The sequence below is a fragment of the Lonchura striata genome, chromosome 3, assembly GCF_046129695.1.
Source record: "Lonchura striata isolate bLonStr1 chromosome 3, bLonStr1.mat, whole genome shotgun sequence".
Taxonomy (NCBI): Eukaryota; Metazoa; Chordata; class Aves; order Passeriformes; family Estrildidae; genus Lonchura; species Lonchura striata.
This window is the reverse complement of record NC_134605.1, coordinates 19,018,461-19,036,134: the sequence shown is the minus strand read 5'-3', so window position 1 is coordinate 19,036,134 and position 17,674 is coordinate 19,018,461. Positions and strand designations below refer to the sequence as shown.

General features: G+C 42.9%; 1 protein-coding gene across 4 annotated transcripts in view; it reads left to right on the top strand.

Annotated features, from left to right (window-relative positions):
• The window catches only part of TTBK1 (tau tubulin kinase 1), a 103,754-nt gene that overhangs the window by 68,661 nt on the left and 17,419 nt on the right, over positions 1–17,674 (top strand). For all 4 annotated transcript variants that reach the window (XM_031504273.2, XM_021534865.2, XM_031504274.2 and 1 more), the window contains 2 exons: positions 1,103–1,278; positions 1,935–2,493. In XM_031504273.2, coding sequence (XP_031360133.2) covers positions 1,103–1,278; positions 1,935–2,493 — 735 coding nt within the window. The remainder of the gene's footprint in view (positions 1–1,102; positions 1,279–1,934; positions 2,494–17,674) is intronic.

Genomic DNA, 17,674 nt, shown 5'->3' with positions numbered 1-17,674 from the left:
TCAAAAGCTCTTTAGTTATGCATTCCAACTCCAGCTTGGGTGGTTTAGGTCTGCTAATTTATGGGCACTGACCGATTTGCCATGTACACATTGCATGCACAAAAACAACTGTCTGGATCAGCAGCATTTTACTGAGATTCTGATTCTGGTGTTCAGACTTTCTGGCATTAATGGAGGACAGGGGAATGTAGGGCAGGGAAGGGTAAGCATTCTCCATACAGATCCCCAGACATAGGTAGTGTGTAGCAGGTGTGCTGCATGGCTGGCAACACAGCAGTGCTGGAGGCAAATCCTCCAATGCTAGAGGGCTGCTGCTGTAGCCCTTGGACCATTCTGCCTCTGTGCTTTCGCCCTTCTCTTCCAAGGAAAATCAGCACAGTGGAAGGCAGAGGGCAGCTATGTTAGTCACCTACTTTTGCTCCTTTGTTTGCTCCCAAATTAAAAAAAATCAAATTTAGTAAGGCAATATGAAAGAGAAAATATGGAATGATAGAGTGTCCATGAGCATGTTCAGCTCCCTGCATGACCTTGGCTCTGTGGGAAGCTCTTACAGATGTTATGGTTGGGTGGATATCATGGAAGACTTTGTTTAAAGGACCAAGATTAAAACAAACAAAAAAACACAAACCACCCTGGTAATTAGGAGATGCCTTAGTCAGACCAGATGTTAAAGTTAGTATGTAATGTAATGCAATGTAATGCAATGTACAAACTTTACATGGCCCCTGCTTAAATGAATGTTGACAAACAAAGATTCTTAGATATCTTGAATAAGCAGTTAGGGTTTGTGTACTTGAATAAGCAGTAAGGTTTGCAGTAGGTTAACCCATGAGAAATCCTTTGGATCAACACTCAGGGCAATAGAAATGCATAGGCCACCTTTTAAAAATGTTTAAATATTTGAATTTATTTTAAAGCCATACCTTATTTTAATACCAGCTGATGGCCGAGGCAGTGGGACACTCCCTCCCTTTAGACATTGTTTGTGTAGATTGTGAAAATGCAGTTAAAAGTGCCTGGGAGAAAGTCCAGAGCAACAGTGAAGGATGGAAATCAATGTATTTGGTCAGATCTTGAAGTTCTTTGTGTTTACCCCCTCCAGACTCAGTGCATGGTGGAAGAGGAGCAGAGAAATGGGGTGTGCCCCAGTTCCCCTGTCCGAGTGCCTCCGGAGTCCCCGACCGCACAAGTGCGCTCCCTCCGCTACCGCCGCGTCAACAGCCCTGAGTCAGAGCGGCTCTCCACAGCTGATGGAAAAGCAGATCCACATGAAAGAAGGTTTGTTCACCCTCTGTAGCCTCCTACTACTTTAGCAGAGTCTTGAGGATTGACTGTTGAGACCAACCTAATCATTAGATCAGCAACCAATGCTTGCAACTTTATCTACATTGACTTTCGGTTCACCTCCTTCTCAACTTCCCCTTTCTTTGTCAAAAATTTTGATGTCTCACATTTGGAAGGCTTTCCCCAGAGAGTCTGCAAGGCTTCTGGATGATCCTTGTTTAAAACACACTGAGGTTGTCCTAAAATCTGGGCAGCAGATGCTCTGGCTTTGTGCAGCAAGCTGCTGGCCTCTGAGATAGGCAGAGAAGTAAAGCAAGCAGCAGATGCAGGCCAAATGAGAAACATTGATCAGAACATGGTTTGGCAGTTTTTTCACAAGCCAGTTGATTTTAACAAAGGGGAAAGGTGTTGTCATCAAAGGGGAAATGGTTATCATCCTGTCTACAGGGGAAAGAGATGCTGAATTGGTTGTCATACTGAAGCACTTCTTCACGCCATTGTAGGTTCTAAAGAAATATTTTTGTTTAAGCCTGTCTTTCTGAAGTCTACCAAGAACTGAGTGAGAAGAGCCTTTACAGGCTTTCTTTTATGGTCCCTGTCGCTAACCACAAACCTGATGTGTTTTGAATGGCTTCTTGCTGTGTCCTTAGGTCTCGAATGGATATCCCTGGCTCTCCCTCACGGCTCGTGTGCTCCTCTCAGCCAGCCCAGATGCTGTCCATTGATACTGGCCAGGCTGACCGGCAGGCGAGCGGCAGGATGGACGTGTCCGCGTCCGTGGAACACGAAGCCCTCAGCAATGCTTTCCGCTCAGTGCCACTCGCGGAGGAGGAGGACTTTGACAGCAAGGAGTGGGTTATCATTGATAAGGAGACAGAGCTGAAGGACTTCCACCCCGGTGCTGAGCCAAGCACCTCTGGAACCACGGATGAGGAGCCTGAGGAACTAAGGCCTATTGAAGATGGGGAAGAGAGAAGGCGCCTGGGGGCAGATGCTGCAGTGAGGCCGAAGACTCATGATGGGCGAAGTCGGGGTATGCTGCCTGTGACTGAGGAGGACAGTTCCCATAGACATGAAGGACCTTCTCAAACAGTGTCTGACAGTAGACATGAACAGCAGACAGGAAGTCCAGCCCACTCTCCCTTACATTCAGCACCAGCTCTCCGACAAAGGAGACGAGAATCTGAACCTACTGGTCCTCAGAGACAGGTAAGATCCCTGGGTCTGTACCTTGTTGCCTATCATAGCATCATCTTAGGAAACCTCTACTGTGCTGGAGAAGTCTTTGATTCCAAGCATGGATGCTCTTGTAAAACTCTTCTGACAGTGCTGGAAAATGTTGTGAACACCTTAGAAGTGCTCCAAAAAGCCCATGATGTCCTTCAGAGGACACACTGTTAGGAAGATCTTTCAGCCATTTTGGTACAGGGACAAGAGGAGAGCACAGTTGTGATTTGGGTATCTCTAGTCACTCCTCTTATGCTCTCCCACAGAGTTTTGTTAGTAACTGCTTAGCTGTATGGAGGTGTTGCTAGCACATCTTCTCCACATAGTTTCTCAGCAGCAATAGGAGTGTATTGCAAGAGAATGACCTCTAATCTAATCACACATCAGCACTGCACAGGCCCATAGCAATGCAGATCATAAAACAACTCTCTAAAATGAATCTTTCTTCTAAATACCTAATAAAAAGCTCAGAGTAGCTAGCACATACATCTCATCAACCTTACTTCAATGAGAGGCATTGCTGTTACCATGTATTTACTCACAGAAATGTTCTTTACCCATTGTGGTTTTTCCATATAGTTGTAGAGGGCTTTTTTTTCTTTCAGTTTTGATTTTTTCCAATGGTCTTCTGATGCTGTAAAGGAGTTCAGTTTTTAGTGGGAGGTGATTTATTAGATTATCTGGAAAAACATGATACACTAGGCACAGAGTTCCTCTCATACCTAATCTTCTTTTTTAAGAAGAAGGTTGTCCCAGAGTGTTCAGTGCAAGAGGCAATCAAATTGTTCCCCTAAGAGCATTTTGTATTTATATATTGATTAAGATCTCTCATGCACATGGGATCCATAAGCACAACAAAGAGCAGGCAAGTTTTGGGTCATGTACACAGTGATACCTTCCTATGACAGACATTTGTGCAGTCCGCCTGTTCCTGTCCAGAATATGATAATTTCATTTCTGCTTCCCACTTGAGCTTATTCTCCAAGGAAGTGTTCACTGGACTGAAGCACATTAAAAGAACATCCTTCTGTTCAGGTCTTGCCCAGATTCCTCTCTTGTCTGGATCCCAAAGAGATCCAAGAAGAAAACTATGAATGAGACAAGAATCTATGTAAAAGGAATCAAAGCAAATCTTTGCAAATCACCAGGCAAGGTGTTCCAAGTTAAGGTGTATGAGCCTTTACAAGAAGGACAGAAATGCTGACAGTAGGCACAAGGGCTGTCCTGCTGAGCACGGCACAGAAGCAGCACATGCTTCTCATAGAGACTGCATTCCAGTTGCAAGGTTCCTAGGTAGAGGTGTTTGCTGTAGAAAGCCAATATGTTGAATGCCCCAGGTCTCTAGAAATTGCATAAGGCAAGACTGGCATAGTTGGAAGGGTCTGTGTCTGAATTTGCTGTGGTCTGTACACTTTGGGGGTTGGTCAGTGCAAGACCTGCAAGATGCAATGAACATGGTAAGAGCCAGTTGTAAACAACAGCAGGGACACTTCACTGACATATTTACTGTGGCTAAAGAAGGCTGGAGAGGCCTTCTTGGCCACAGCACGTACACCCCTATGTGAAATGACTGGGGGAGCTGGATACAGTACAGCACAGAGATTTCTTATTACTGCACAGTGATATTTAAAAGGCAGGCGAAAAAGGTAAAATAATGGAATTGGGGGTGATTACTGCTAATATATTAGGCAGCCTTTGTTCTCCAGCATATGGTATTTTTTTTTGTTCCTATGTTCTGAAATACCCTCTATTAACTCTGTGGCCTAGCTTTGTACGCACAGACCAACACTGGACTTCTTTAGCTGACTGGGATTTAGTTGTTCTTCCTTTGATGTCTGAATCCTTCAGTTACCACTACAGCTGTGCAGTGATACTCATATTTTTCCACTTGCTGTCACAAAACTAGCTATTAACTCTCAAAGGGCCGTGGTGCCTAAAGGAAAGTAGAAACCTGTTTTCCTTAGGTGCAGCAAATATGGAGAGACAGATGGCTGGGACACTAATAAGAAGTTGACCAAGGACTTAACTAGTGAAAATACTGAAGGCCTCATTAGCAATAACAGATGTTTCCTGTAGCTCATGCTTGTGCTTCTCTGGGTTTGATTAAAACTGTGATTAAGTTGTGTGTGTGTATGTGTGTGTGTGTATGTAGGTGTAGGTGAGTAAATCTTCATTATCTTTAAACATGAACTGAGCCTGTAAGATAGGTAAAAATTTCAGTAAATGCTGAACTACCATGACTGAAGTCATAGGCTTTGTTGTACCCATTTGTGACCTAATTCTGGTGTCCCAAAAGCTGGTGATCATCCCTTGGTGTCAGTAGCATACTCACGGAAAACAAATGAGGAATCCCTGATCTAATGCTTCTTTCTGTTTCTCCATTCTCTGGCTCCAATCTATGAGCCATCACTTGTAACTGGCAGAAAGACAGTGACTTCTGTATTGTCATAGAATCACAGCATGCCTGAGGTTGGAAGGGACCTCTATAGAGATTATCTAGTTCTGCCCTCTGCTCCAAGATGGATCATCCAGAGCAGGTTGCTAAGGACAGTGTCCTGTCAAAGTATCTCTGAGGATGGAGACTCCACAACCTCTCTGGGCAACCTGTTCCAATGTACATTCGCTGTTATGGTAAAAAACTTTATAAAATGTTTAAATGGAACTTCATGTATTTCAATTTCTGTTCCTTCCTTCTTTTACTTTCACTGGACATCACTAAGAAGAGTCTGGATCCATCTTCCCATCAGGTATTTATAAATGTTATTAAGGATCTCCCTGAGCCTTCTCTTCTCCAGTCTAAACAGTCCCAGTTCTCTCAGCCTCTCCTCAAATTAAAGGTCTTCCAGTCCCTTCATCATTTTTGTGCCCCTTCTCTGGACTATCTCCAGTGTGTCCACATGTCTCTTGTACTGGGTATCTCAGAACTGGAACACAGTACTCCAGGTGTGACTCACCAGTGCCGAGCAGAGGGCAAGGGCAATTTCCCTCAGCCTGCTAGCTGCACTCCTGATGCATCCTGAGGGGCTGTTGGCCCTTTTTACCACAAAGGCACCTTACTGGCTTATATTCAGCTTAGAGTCCACCAGGACCTCCAGGTACTTTTCTGTCAAACTGCTTCCAAAACAGGTGGCCCACAGTGTGTTCTGTTCATCCTCACTTCCCTTTGTTGTGAAGGGGTGAGTGAAATTAATGAAATTTCTTTTTCCCATTTCACCAGTCTATCCAGGCACCTCTGAATATGAGCAAAACCTTCTGTTGTGTCAGCTACTCCTCCCAGTATTATGTCATTTGTGAACCTGCAGAAGGAACACTCTGTTCCATCACCCCAGTCACTGCTTAAGTTGTTTAATAGTAGTGGCTGCATTATCAGCCCCTGGCTACACCATTAATGACTGGACATTTATTCTACACACATTATATTTTATGACCAGGAGCCCGTCCAGTTTTTAGTCTAATCACTGTCTACTTATCTAGCCCATATTTCATTGTTTTGTCTATGAAGATTTTATGGGAGACAGTGTCAGAACCTTTACTAAAGTCAAGATCAACAACCTTTTACCCAGTAGCAGCACAGAAAGCTCTTGGGTTTTTCAGACTTCTCCTTCATATATCCAGGTTGACTGAACCTTCATATGTTTGGAAATGCCTTCTTCCAGGAGGATTTGCTCCATGTCCTTTCCAGGCTGACCAGCCTTTAGTTCCCTGAGTTTTCCTCATTTAGAATTCAGATGTTTCTTCAAATATGTCAGTCTTCTAGAAGACACTATTGTAGCTCAAATGTGAGAGATGGTGCTGTCCTCGTTAAAACTCTGTGGGTGTAGGAGGGAGCACAGAATGATCAGATGCTGCTGTGAGGAAAGTCAAGTACAGAGGAGGTTCTGAATAGCCTGGGGGAGTTTCTGACCCAAATATTCTCATATATTAGGTATCTCCCAGTTTCAGATGACAAGAAAATGGCTGCAGTGGAGCGTAGATCTCATGGGAAGACCTGGTATAAAGGAAGAACAGGAACTATGTCCCATTCAAGCCCTTCTCTTTGTGCACCACTCAGTACATTTGTTTAACAGAGCTCCAAGGGTTTACTTTAATGTATGCATTTCAGGGATGTCCTGATAATGTCTCTAATAATAATAAGATTCAGGGGTTTTTTTATGCACTAATGTGCAGATAAAGCTATAGAAATAGATGAAGAATGACTGGAAGAAAAGATTGAAGCTGCATTTCTGTTTATCTATTAATCCTGACATAAGTTGCTGTTACTGCTGGAAATAATTTTAAACCCATACCTCTCAATATAATTTTAAAATCTGTCAAGTTCTTAAGTATGCTGAATAAATTCACCAATACTTGACAGGGATTGGAACTTACTGCTGCTTTCTGCAGTGAAAAGACTTACAAATGTTCATACCTGTATGAATTTTAGAAACTATTTCTGACTATGCTCAGGTCTATGCTCATAGGTTTTTCTTGACTCTCAGTCTCCCCTGCTGCTAATGCAGTTGTCATTGTACAAAATGTTTGGGGATTCACTTGCCTAAAACATGCCTGTCCAAATGATGTCACATCTAAAAAACCACAAGAGAAGTGAAAAAATTAAAGTGGGAGATGATATTTACTCTGCTTTACCTGTTCTTGAATATATTCTGCAGGGCTCAGAGAGCATTTTGCTTAGGCTGATTCTTACAATCCTAGAGTTCATCTGTTAGAAAATGTCCCAGTGTGAAGAGGCACTAGTATATTTTTCCTCTCCAACTCAGCTGTGTAGTTAAAATCACTCTTTAAAATCATCTTGATGCTATCTTCGGCCTCTTTTGTTACCCAGCCAGGAGAGTGCCACAAGTGGACTTGCTTAAAATTGTCCATGTCTCGAGCCTGTGAGGGCAGCAGGGGAAGAGGTACTGTGTGTCTTGGTTTCCTTTGCCTTCTACAGCATCCTCTGTGGGCTGCTCTTAGGGGACCTGAGGGACCATTTCTCAGTGATGAAAAATGGGCATTGGCAGAGGGGAAGACTCATTGCTCCTCACCCAGTGTAATTCCCATTGGTCTGCATTTGATGCCTGCTGTAGATGATATGATTCTTTGACAGTCAGCTCCTTTGTCTTCCCTCCATGAGAAGAGAAGCTTGTCAGATGATGGAGAAAGATGAATGTAGAGTTGGCCTCTTACACTTTAGATGCAGGGTCCCTGTCCATCCATGTATTAGGAATAAAGGATCAGCAAAAGGGTTGTAGTGGAAGTAATATTCACATACATTCTTTATATGCATATATGTGTATATATATATGTATATATATCAGGTAATAGCAATCAAAACCTTAAGCTCAGCAGACATTCTTAATTACCTTTTATATCTGTAAAATACATTAAGTTCTATCAACATCACATTCTCCTGGGACTTCACACACAAAGTGTCCTACTCACCCTGTCCAAACAGAGCAGGATAGGCCTGATGGAAGGTGGTCCAGCTTGGTTGCTGCAAAGGGATAAAGGGGGGCAGCACCTTCAGCATTGAGTAATTTAAGCATTGGAGCATCAATGAGAAAAGGTGGCATGTCTGTAAGCTCAGCTTCATCCTGGAGGCAGCAATACCAAAGTGCACTTACTGATGGGGTGTTTTAATTGCTTCGTCATGGCCTGGGCAAGGTCCTTGGTCCTGTGCTGTAGAGGAGGTCTCTCTGGCTAGCTGGAGTGATCCTTTGAGATCTGAGAAGTCTCTAACATATTGAGATGGTATATACCTTGGAAGTCATAAAATATACTGAACCCAAACATGGAACAAAAATTAGGAATAAAAACTCCAGTAATGCTTAGCTGTGCAGCTTGCAAATAGCACAACCAGGGCTGAATTTCTACACTATCTATGCAAAGAGGAGATGGTTGTCTTTATGAGAAATTAGAGCTGCTGTCTAGATTTTATTTGTCTCTCTCAAGTATTCTGTATGACAGCATTACATTATTATTATCTGAGACTCTGATCTATGCAGTGACATGCAGTACATTTAGGACTGTGAATAATTGCTTTTCACATTTAATGCCAACCATGAGCTGAGTAGCTCTCAGGCACTTCTGAAGATAAGATGTCTGCCTCAAAGCACTGCAGAGATATTGAAGGTGACAGGAAAGAAATGACACTGGATGACATTGAGCTCTTTTTCTAGTGCAAGGGCAACATCTCCAGTAAGGTAAGAAGAGCTGTTTGGGCTTAAAGAAAATCCAATATCACCTTTCCACATTTCACCTGCAGAGACTTCCTGAAAAGAAATGCAGCACAAGGAAGGGAATGCATTGCCCATTTTCCCTCCCTTCCTTTGAAAGGAAAAAAGTGATTCCAGGAAGAAAAGTCTTGTTCTAGAGATTGAGACTGCAGACCCTTGTGAAAGTGCTAGTTTCATAAAAGAGGTAGAAAGGGAAGGAAGGGCTCAGCACCTTCAGGGTGAAGTATCTGAAGTCATTCCCCTAATGCCTCTTTCTTCCATTCAGAGCATAAAGGGAAGGTAGGGACTGCAATCTCATCCTGACATAAACTGTCCTCAGTGGGTATACTTTCTCCCTCTCCTGGCTATCCCAGGATCACAGAAGCAGAAAAATAACCTAAGAGTGCATCTTCTCCTCATGTCCTCCTATGGTCCTGTGTTTTGAGATTCTCACTGAAAGGAGAATTATACTCTGCCTGCCTGTCCAGCTGCTATCTGCTTACCAAAACTGGAAGCATTAACACTCCCCCTGCAGGTACTCAATATAAAAATGTATGAGGAGGCCAGCAATGCAAGTGGGAGAAAAGAGAAGTCTACTAACAGCCCCCAGACTTGCTTTTTCAAATCCCTGGAGTGAGTTTTATTAAGAGTCATTGAAAGAGCTCCTGAGAAGCCCTCACTTTCAAATACACATAATCATTTTAGCACTGTTTCACCTTTTATCATTCATGTGGTTTCCAAATGTGTTCAGAATTTTACTCTTACCTATGTGCAAGATGTATGAATAGCCTAGTGATATGCCAAGATGATCATTACCAGTGGAACAGAGAGGTGAGGCATGTGGCCTGAAGAGCCAGAGGAGGGGACAGGATAGCAGAGCCTGGCACTGCTGGTGTCACTCTGGTCCACCTGTGGCTGGGGAGAGCATGGCAGGCCCCCTGTAATGACAGGCTTCCATGGTGCCCGTAGCATCCCTGGGAACTGATAGCCATAGAGAGCAGTAAGTAAGGCCCTGTGTAGAGCAAAAGCATTTTTCATCCGCCAGCGAAGATGTCCGCAGCATGCGCATCACAAACCAGGGGCGAGTCAAGTCTTTGCCTGACACCTTTTCCTCCACTCTTCTTGGTCTTTTTCAGTTGGAGGAGGACAGGCCTTCTCAGCACTCCCTCCCGAGGTACAGCCCCCTGAGAAGACTGGCGTCCTCCGTTTTCTCCTCCTCAACCCTGGAGACAGAACACTACCCTCACGTTGGTGGCACTTTCATACAGCGCAGCCGTTCGGCGGAGAGCAGCCCCGTGCGCATGCCCCACCGCAGGCACATGCCCCTCACGGCAGGAAACCACAGACTCATGCCTTCCGTCCTCCGCATTTCCAGGTCCCAGCTCCAGCAGGTGTGGGCCCGCTTCACACACAAAACATAGCCTGTTCAGGGAAGCAGCGGCCTCCATAATGCAATAATAGATCCCACCCACCCACAATGTGTCACCACTTAATGCAATATTGAATTCCAGACAACACTGGCCTAAGGTACTGTAACTTCCAAAGCCCCTGCAATCAGACCCCACAGAGACTGAAAACATCTGCCTTTCTAAACCTCCCAGCAGCCCGAGCGAGGGGCGGCAGCAAGGCCGAAGATGAGAACGCAGATGGTGAACGTGTGGTGTGTGAAAGAGGTGGATGCCAGGGCTCATCTGAAACACCCGCTCGCGCGTCCCGCGGCCTCGGGCTAGGAAGTGCAGGGCTGCCTCGCTGAACACATGCAATCGAGCGACAAATGTTGTCAAGTTGTGACTGGAATGGAGAGACTGTGGAGGTATCAGCAAGCGTTACCTTCTCAGCAAATCGGTTCAAGCATCTCTGTTGGTGTCTTACACTGGGCTGAATCTGTAGGCGGTTTTACTCCATCTAGATACAGGCAGACTCCCACTCAAAGCTCACCTGAGGCAGGACCTCAGGTTTGTCCCTCTTGTGGAGTTACAATCATGTATCTCTTTGTTGCTTTGGCTTTGGAAATCCCCTTGCTTTTGTTGCGGTTTGGTTTCCATACAGTGCCCACACATACCTGTCTCTCTGGCTGTGCCTCTGTTACATGACAGTGGGACTGTTTGTCTGCTCTCCACTCCTAAGCTGCTCCAAATTTTCCTACCTGCCCCCAGAGGCACTGACTGTCAAGTTGGATAGCAAAGATTTTCTTACTGATCCAGCTGTAAATTACGCTGTTTTTAAATTCCAGAAATTTTAGGCAACTGCAGCTTTTCAATGGCAGAGCAGTCCTGCTTCTTGGCCTTGCTTGGAAATGCCTGTGATAACAGATCTCATTTGAGAAATAAAGTGGCCTCAGCTCCTGGTATACAGAGCCCATGAAGCCCTTTGCTAAAACTGTGAATCTCAAAAGAAAAGGGAGATCAAAGTTAATTTAAATTGTCATAAATATCCTTATTTTCTGTGTTTGCACATATATATTGCCCTTCTCAGTAGAATTGCAGTGTAAAACACCAGACTGTATGAAGACTTTCTGTAGTCAAGTGAATGTGGTAACTGTCTTCTATTGCCATGAGCCTTTGGTCTCATCTTCTGGGAGAACAGGCAGTATGGATATTAAGATGAAGGAAGAAAGGGTCATTGCTGGTGCTCGGGGCTTTAGGGAAGTGCAAGTCCAAAGTAAAATACTGTGCAGAAAATATACAAGCATAGGATACAGGAAAGACAACATGCAGAAAGCTCAGGCAGATGTGAAAATGGGTTGGAGTAAGTGTGGGTGTTGGAAGGAAATTGTGACATGGAGGTATCACTGCATAGGTAGGGTGTTTCCAGTGGGCTTACAAGAAACAATTTCCCCCAAAGACTGCTTTCTGTAGATACATCTGCCCTACCTGAGGCTCCGTTAATATTAGATTCACCCTCCCATAAACAAGAGCAGATAGTGCAGCCCCAGACAGGGTGAGTGGTGCTTTCTGAAGTTCCAGTGTGTCTGCATGCTGCAGGACATGGTCTGGCAGGCTGACATGCTGACAGACCATCTTGGGGGGTGCAGGGATGGAGATGGACAGGCAACACACCCTCCTTAAGAAGATTTGGCACAGGTATGACCAGCCTCTTCCCATAGTCATTCTTGAATCAGTGACATCAATTTCTTTTGATTTGCCCCAAGAACATGTGTGAACAGGACAGTTTACTGTTCAGACAAAATTTTTATCTGCTATTTTTTCATGAGCTTTACTTTTTTAAAAGGTACTGGGCATTGCCAAAAAATACTTGGGTTGAGTTAACCACTATCCTAATCCTATTTGGCAGTTCCCTTGTTGAGCACAGATACCAGAAAAGGCAAGGCTTTGCTCTTCTCAAAGTGACATGAAAAGGGATGATTTCCTTAAGTAGACTCAGCTCTGATGTTATTATTTTTCCATCTTCACTAGATACTTTAATGGAAGAACAGATTCCAGAAAAAATAGAATTTGTGAAAGCACTAGACTTAAATCAGTAACTCTTAATAATTTTTGTTCATAACACTGATGTTCGCTTTTTGAGGACAATTTTAGGAATTAAAATTACTCTTGTTCTATTTTTAAAGAAAAATCAAACAATTTTTAGTTTTGCCAGTCAGAAAAGGGAACAAGCTAGATAACTGGATATTTATAAACTCTAAGCCTTTTGTTCTGACAAAAGCAATGGCTAGCCAATAAGTAGCTCCATACATAAATTTCAAAGGTCAGTAATCTGACTAATGCTACTCCTCATAATGCTACTCACATAAACTTGATACTGCTTTTCTAAGTTCAAAAATCTGATTTATAAAGTGGTTGATTTATACAGACTTCAGTAAGACTTTCTTCCAGTTAAAATTATTAATAAATTGAAAGCCAACTAGAAAACAAAACAAAATATGTTTATATGTTGCTATCTCTCACAAGAGGGGCTGTTTCTCATTAGGAGTCCTGACCTCCTACCATTAACTCAGCACTATTCCATGCCTTTAGTGGCTGTCAAGAAGAACAAAGAAATCACTGAGAAGAAGGTTTGCAGTGACAGAAGGTGGGTGGTTTGATAAAACACTACTGACAGACTGGCTCTGCAGAAGGATCTGAATTGCTCGATAAATTGCTTGTGTTCAAAGTGATGATTGCATCCACACAGGGACAAGGTCATGCTTGGAGTATGAAAGATGTAAGTCACATGTACAGAATGAGAGAAACTGTGCCCTGGAAGATGCTGTTTCCCAAAATGAGGTGGCAGTTAGGTGAAGTAATTAGCTGCATCTAAGTTCCCACTGCTGGAGAAAAAAAAAATCAAAAAAAGAATAAATAAATTCTTCTTTGGTGTATTAGCAGGAAAATAGAAGATATGAACAGAGGGAGATCTTTTGTGGTGGTGAGATCACTACTAGACATATCCAAATCTTGTATGGAAATTTTTGTAAAATATTTTCAAAACCTAAAAGAGAAGAAGTGATACAAGAATGCTTCTGTAAAACCTGCCTTGTAGAATAAGATGGAAGAAATGCAGTCTGTCATTAAATACAAATCTAAAAAGGGACATGATTGCCGTTAGATGTCTCTGCTTGAATAGAGCAAGAGGGGTTTTAACCTGCCAGGCAAAGATATGAGTCTAAGTGCTGGAAGATAAAATAGCAAAGGTGAACCTAAAAGCAAGATGCTCATTTTAAAGACAGAGGTGTGTGATAAACCACTGAAACACATTATTAAAAGACACTGAATTCTTTGCTGTTCAGTCTCAGTTAGGTGGGATATTGGTTTCTAAACCATCAGATTTGGGCTCTATACCAGAATAATTGTACATGTTGCTGTCACCTGGGTTTTATGGGAAGTCTTATTTCATTATCAATATGTCTTTTACAATTTAATTCTCAACAAATTAATTGGTGCTAATGGCTGGAATCCTGATGTTAAAGTATTATGGAAAAAGTATTAAAAATAGTCAATTTTAAGGGGTTTTTTAACATCTTCATCTAATGCTGTATTAATTACTATGGAATCTACATATTGTTGAGGAACAGTTGGCAAATTAAAGAAATGTGAAAAGAGGTCTTTTTTATATATATGGAAATGTAATAAATTAATATTGAAACTAGTTGCAGTGCAATTCTAAAAAAAAACTTATGTATATTACATTTATATTGCATTTATTTATTGTGTTTAATTTATAATGGCTGCAATTATAAATGTAAATATATCCAAAATCAGTTGGCAAAAAACCAAACTGATGGAAGGCTGTTGACATGCAAATTGATCGTGGGGCTGTGGGCTGAAAAGTTAGTTACCCTAGTTATTTGTCCTTTTATGTTTGGTAGGGTTTTTTTAGTTCTTCAGATGGAATAAGCCAGTGGGAATCAACACTAGTGAAATAAAATTCCCTTTCAGTATCAGACTCTTAGGTAAATTGGGTTCATCAGAAGGGTCCAAAAATGAGATTTGCATCCTGAGGGAGATACTCTACTTCCCATTGTACATAGCACTTGTTCTCCTCAGAATCCAAATTCAAAATGAGCATTTGCCACTCCCTCACAGAGATCATTGGCATCAGGACAGGAAGCTGTTGCTGGGATCTCATTATGTACTTCAGTGAGCAAATGTTCATCATTTGTATATGCATATAAAAGCCATCTTTTTATATCTTGGCCTCTTGGCTCCTTTCACTTTCTTTCTATGCAGAACGGGAGATGTTTCCAATTTATTGCTCTCTCCTCAGCCTCCTTCCCTCAGGAAGGAGCTAATGAGATATGATTTCTGTGAAAATGTTACTGTAAATGCTTGGGTTAAGCTAGCACTGGGTAAATGTGGTTATGCCAGCATGCATTCACTTTCAGGGGAGACAGTTCTGGTGGGAGGGGGTTGACTGAAAATAAATTGCACTGACACAGGTGTAGTTCTGCAGATGCCAGTTTTGATTAGGAGTACCCTCGTTACCCCATGATGATGAATTTCCTGGTGTGAGTCTTACCTTGTCTACCATTTCCATTATTTTTTCCTATGCTGGGGGGCAGGCATGTGAGTTACAGTGCATCACCTCTTTTACTATTTAAAGTCTCTTTTGTTGCAGTGATGACAGAAAGTAAGATAGAAATGCCCTGTAAAACAGCCATATGGGTGATATAACCCCATCCTTACACTACCTCTTCATGATGAAGTCGCTCATGTCCACTCCTTCTCTTTGTTGTGTGTCTGAGCCTGGGCATTGTGCTGGTCAAGGCTGCTGCAGGACTGTTGTTCTGAAAGGGCAAGCTTGTTCAGAAGTTGTGTTTGTTGGGCCGAATGGCAGCTGACACTCCCCCACCCAGGATGGAGAAGCTGTACTTGGACAGTGGCCTCCAGGCTGGATTGAGATAAGGCAGCTGATGTTCTCTGGGATCTCGTCATTGATCTGTAAGCAGAGACATTGCTCAGCAGGTGCCACCTGGCTTCTGTTCAAATCTTAATCTGGGTGCAAGATCAGCAGCAGTTGGCTATAGCCCCAAGCTGCTGGTAGACTTCACATGCAGAACCCCCTTACCTTCACCTCACTGAGAAGCTCTCTTCAATCTGGTTGCCTCTTTGTTCCAATTTGCCTCTCCCATCTCTTCCCCATATGACAAAGTCTTTTTGCTCTACCTTGGTTTCCTGTGTGTGTCCCACTCCATGCGTTGGTAAACCCCATGGTTTACCACCATTGCCATTCATGGAATCTCATCCCCTACATCCTTATTACATCCCGAGATACCTGCACTCCCTTCTGCCTTTGCCATTCCCAAGAACCTGCAAGAGCATGTCTCCTGCACTGGTTTATTATGCATTGCGTAGCTCATGGGGCCCCATACAATCCCTACAGCACTTTGAACAGCCAAGAGGCCTTCCATTCCTTTTACTTCCTTGGAGGAAATTGCAAAAAAATGGCATGTTTTGGCAACTGGAGTCTGCTCTACATGGAATCTGTGTGAAGATCAAACTGTTTAAAGGCAGCTTGATTTCAAAAGCAAGAATGGAAGATACCTTCCATTTTCAGGGCAGTTGCATGAGTTTCAAGTCCTGGAATCCTTAGAACTTAGCAGGCTCCCCCCAGTTATGGTCTGCCTCAGCAGATAAATTTAGACGGCTGGCAATCGTCTTTCCCTTAAGACACAGGTACCATCTGCATTTGCAAACCATGTAAATAGATGGCTGAGCACCTCTTCTGGTGTTGTGAGCACATCTCCAAGCTCTGCTTAAACTAGTGCCTGGTCTCTGTGAGTGAGAAAATGTTGTAACTCCAGTTGCAAACTCTTCAAGTTCTTCCAAATGGATGTTTTTATGGGCTGGCAAATTTATTGTTTCCATTCTCCAACTTAGAAGCTCGGAGAGTGACTAGGTTTCTTTCAAACCAAATAGGGTATTTCAAGCAGCCAGGAGAGGGCAATTATAAGTGCAACAGAGCTGACACTCTTCATTACCTGTAAACTTTAACACACCAGTGTTTCCTCCTGGTCCTGTCTTAAACTGGAGATATCACAGACTGGTGGATCCTTTCTTGGGGATTGGTGTTCTTTACTTTGCCAGATAGAATGACTGTTCTTCCCTTATCAATCCTGTGCCACTGCCATTAAGCCACCAAAGTATCTTGTTGTTTTAAACAAGCTGTTTGTTTCTTCTGTGATTGCATTTGGCACCCAGCTCTCCCAGCTGCTTCTGGAGCAGCCAGACCCAGATGTTACAAGAATGCAGCATGCCTTTGAGAACCAGTCAACAATATTTTTTTCTTTTTGCTATATTTTTTAGATACAGGACCTCTGGAAAGAGGCCTGTTGTTTGAACTAATCAGCCATAAAAAGCAAAGGTGTTTTCAGTACCTTCCCCAGCCCATTCATGGGCACACAAGTTGAGTGGCTCTTCAGTAGCTGGGCTGTTTCTTTTCCAAAAGTGGCTCAAAAGCCAGTGAACACACACCTATCTCGCCTAGGCTGTGAGCACTTGAGATGAGAAACAAAACAGGTGTCATTTGGGACACTTCTCTGCTCTGTGCTTCAAACATTTCTTCCAAAGATTTCACTTTGGAGTGGTTATCTACCTCATTTGTCTTTGATTTGAGTAGCATTGCCAGGCTTTGATACCTTCTTTGCCACTGACTACTTTGCCCCAACATGTGCAGCCTCTTTTGAGAGTCTTGGTGACTTGTTTTGTAGTAGAAGCCTTCTGCCAAGTAGAAAGACCATTCTGTAGTCTGGGAAACCAGAGCAAACACCTCAGTTTAGCCTTTCCAGAGTTTATTCAGAAACAACACTTGTGGTATTCATACCTTCCTATGGACTCTTAAACTCTAAAGATCCCCAAATGCTTTATTTTTCCCATGAGTCACTTCCTTGCTGTTTTACATGGGGGAGTCAGCAACAAGAAAAGCCTTTTCAGAACATGTCAGGATGAAGTCAGATGTTTGGTTGCACAAAGCAAATTTCAGGAGGCTGAATATTTTTTCATAATCTGAAAATTTTTAGGACAGTGGGTGGGACCTATATACCAAATACTACATATTTCACTGAGGCATTTCTTTGACTGCAAATCACCAGGAACTTCCCTTGCTCTCTTGTGGAAAAATGCACTATTTGAATCTGGTGCTGTGATCCTTTGTAAATAAATTAAGGCAAGAAAATACAACCATTTCTAGTTCACTCCTCTCTTGTAAAATAGTTCAACAAATGGATGTACTGTGAGACTGAAGGTCAGAAAGTATGGAAAGATGTGTTCAGTCCTTTTCCTGTTTTCTAGCATCCTTCCCTCTCACACTGCCATCGATCTTCCGTGGTATGTATATGTGGAGCTTTTAAGAGCTTGACAGCAACACAAGATTATTCTTGAAAAGAGAAGATTTTCTACTGCTTATATGGGGGGATTGGTGACAGATACCAACCATGTTTGTCTGGTGGGTCTGGCATCTCTTCCTTAGGAGTCTCTGTGGTATCCAGTTACATTTGTATTACAGCCACATAGTAACTGACGCAGTTCTGC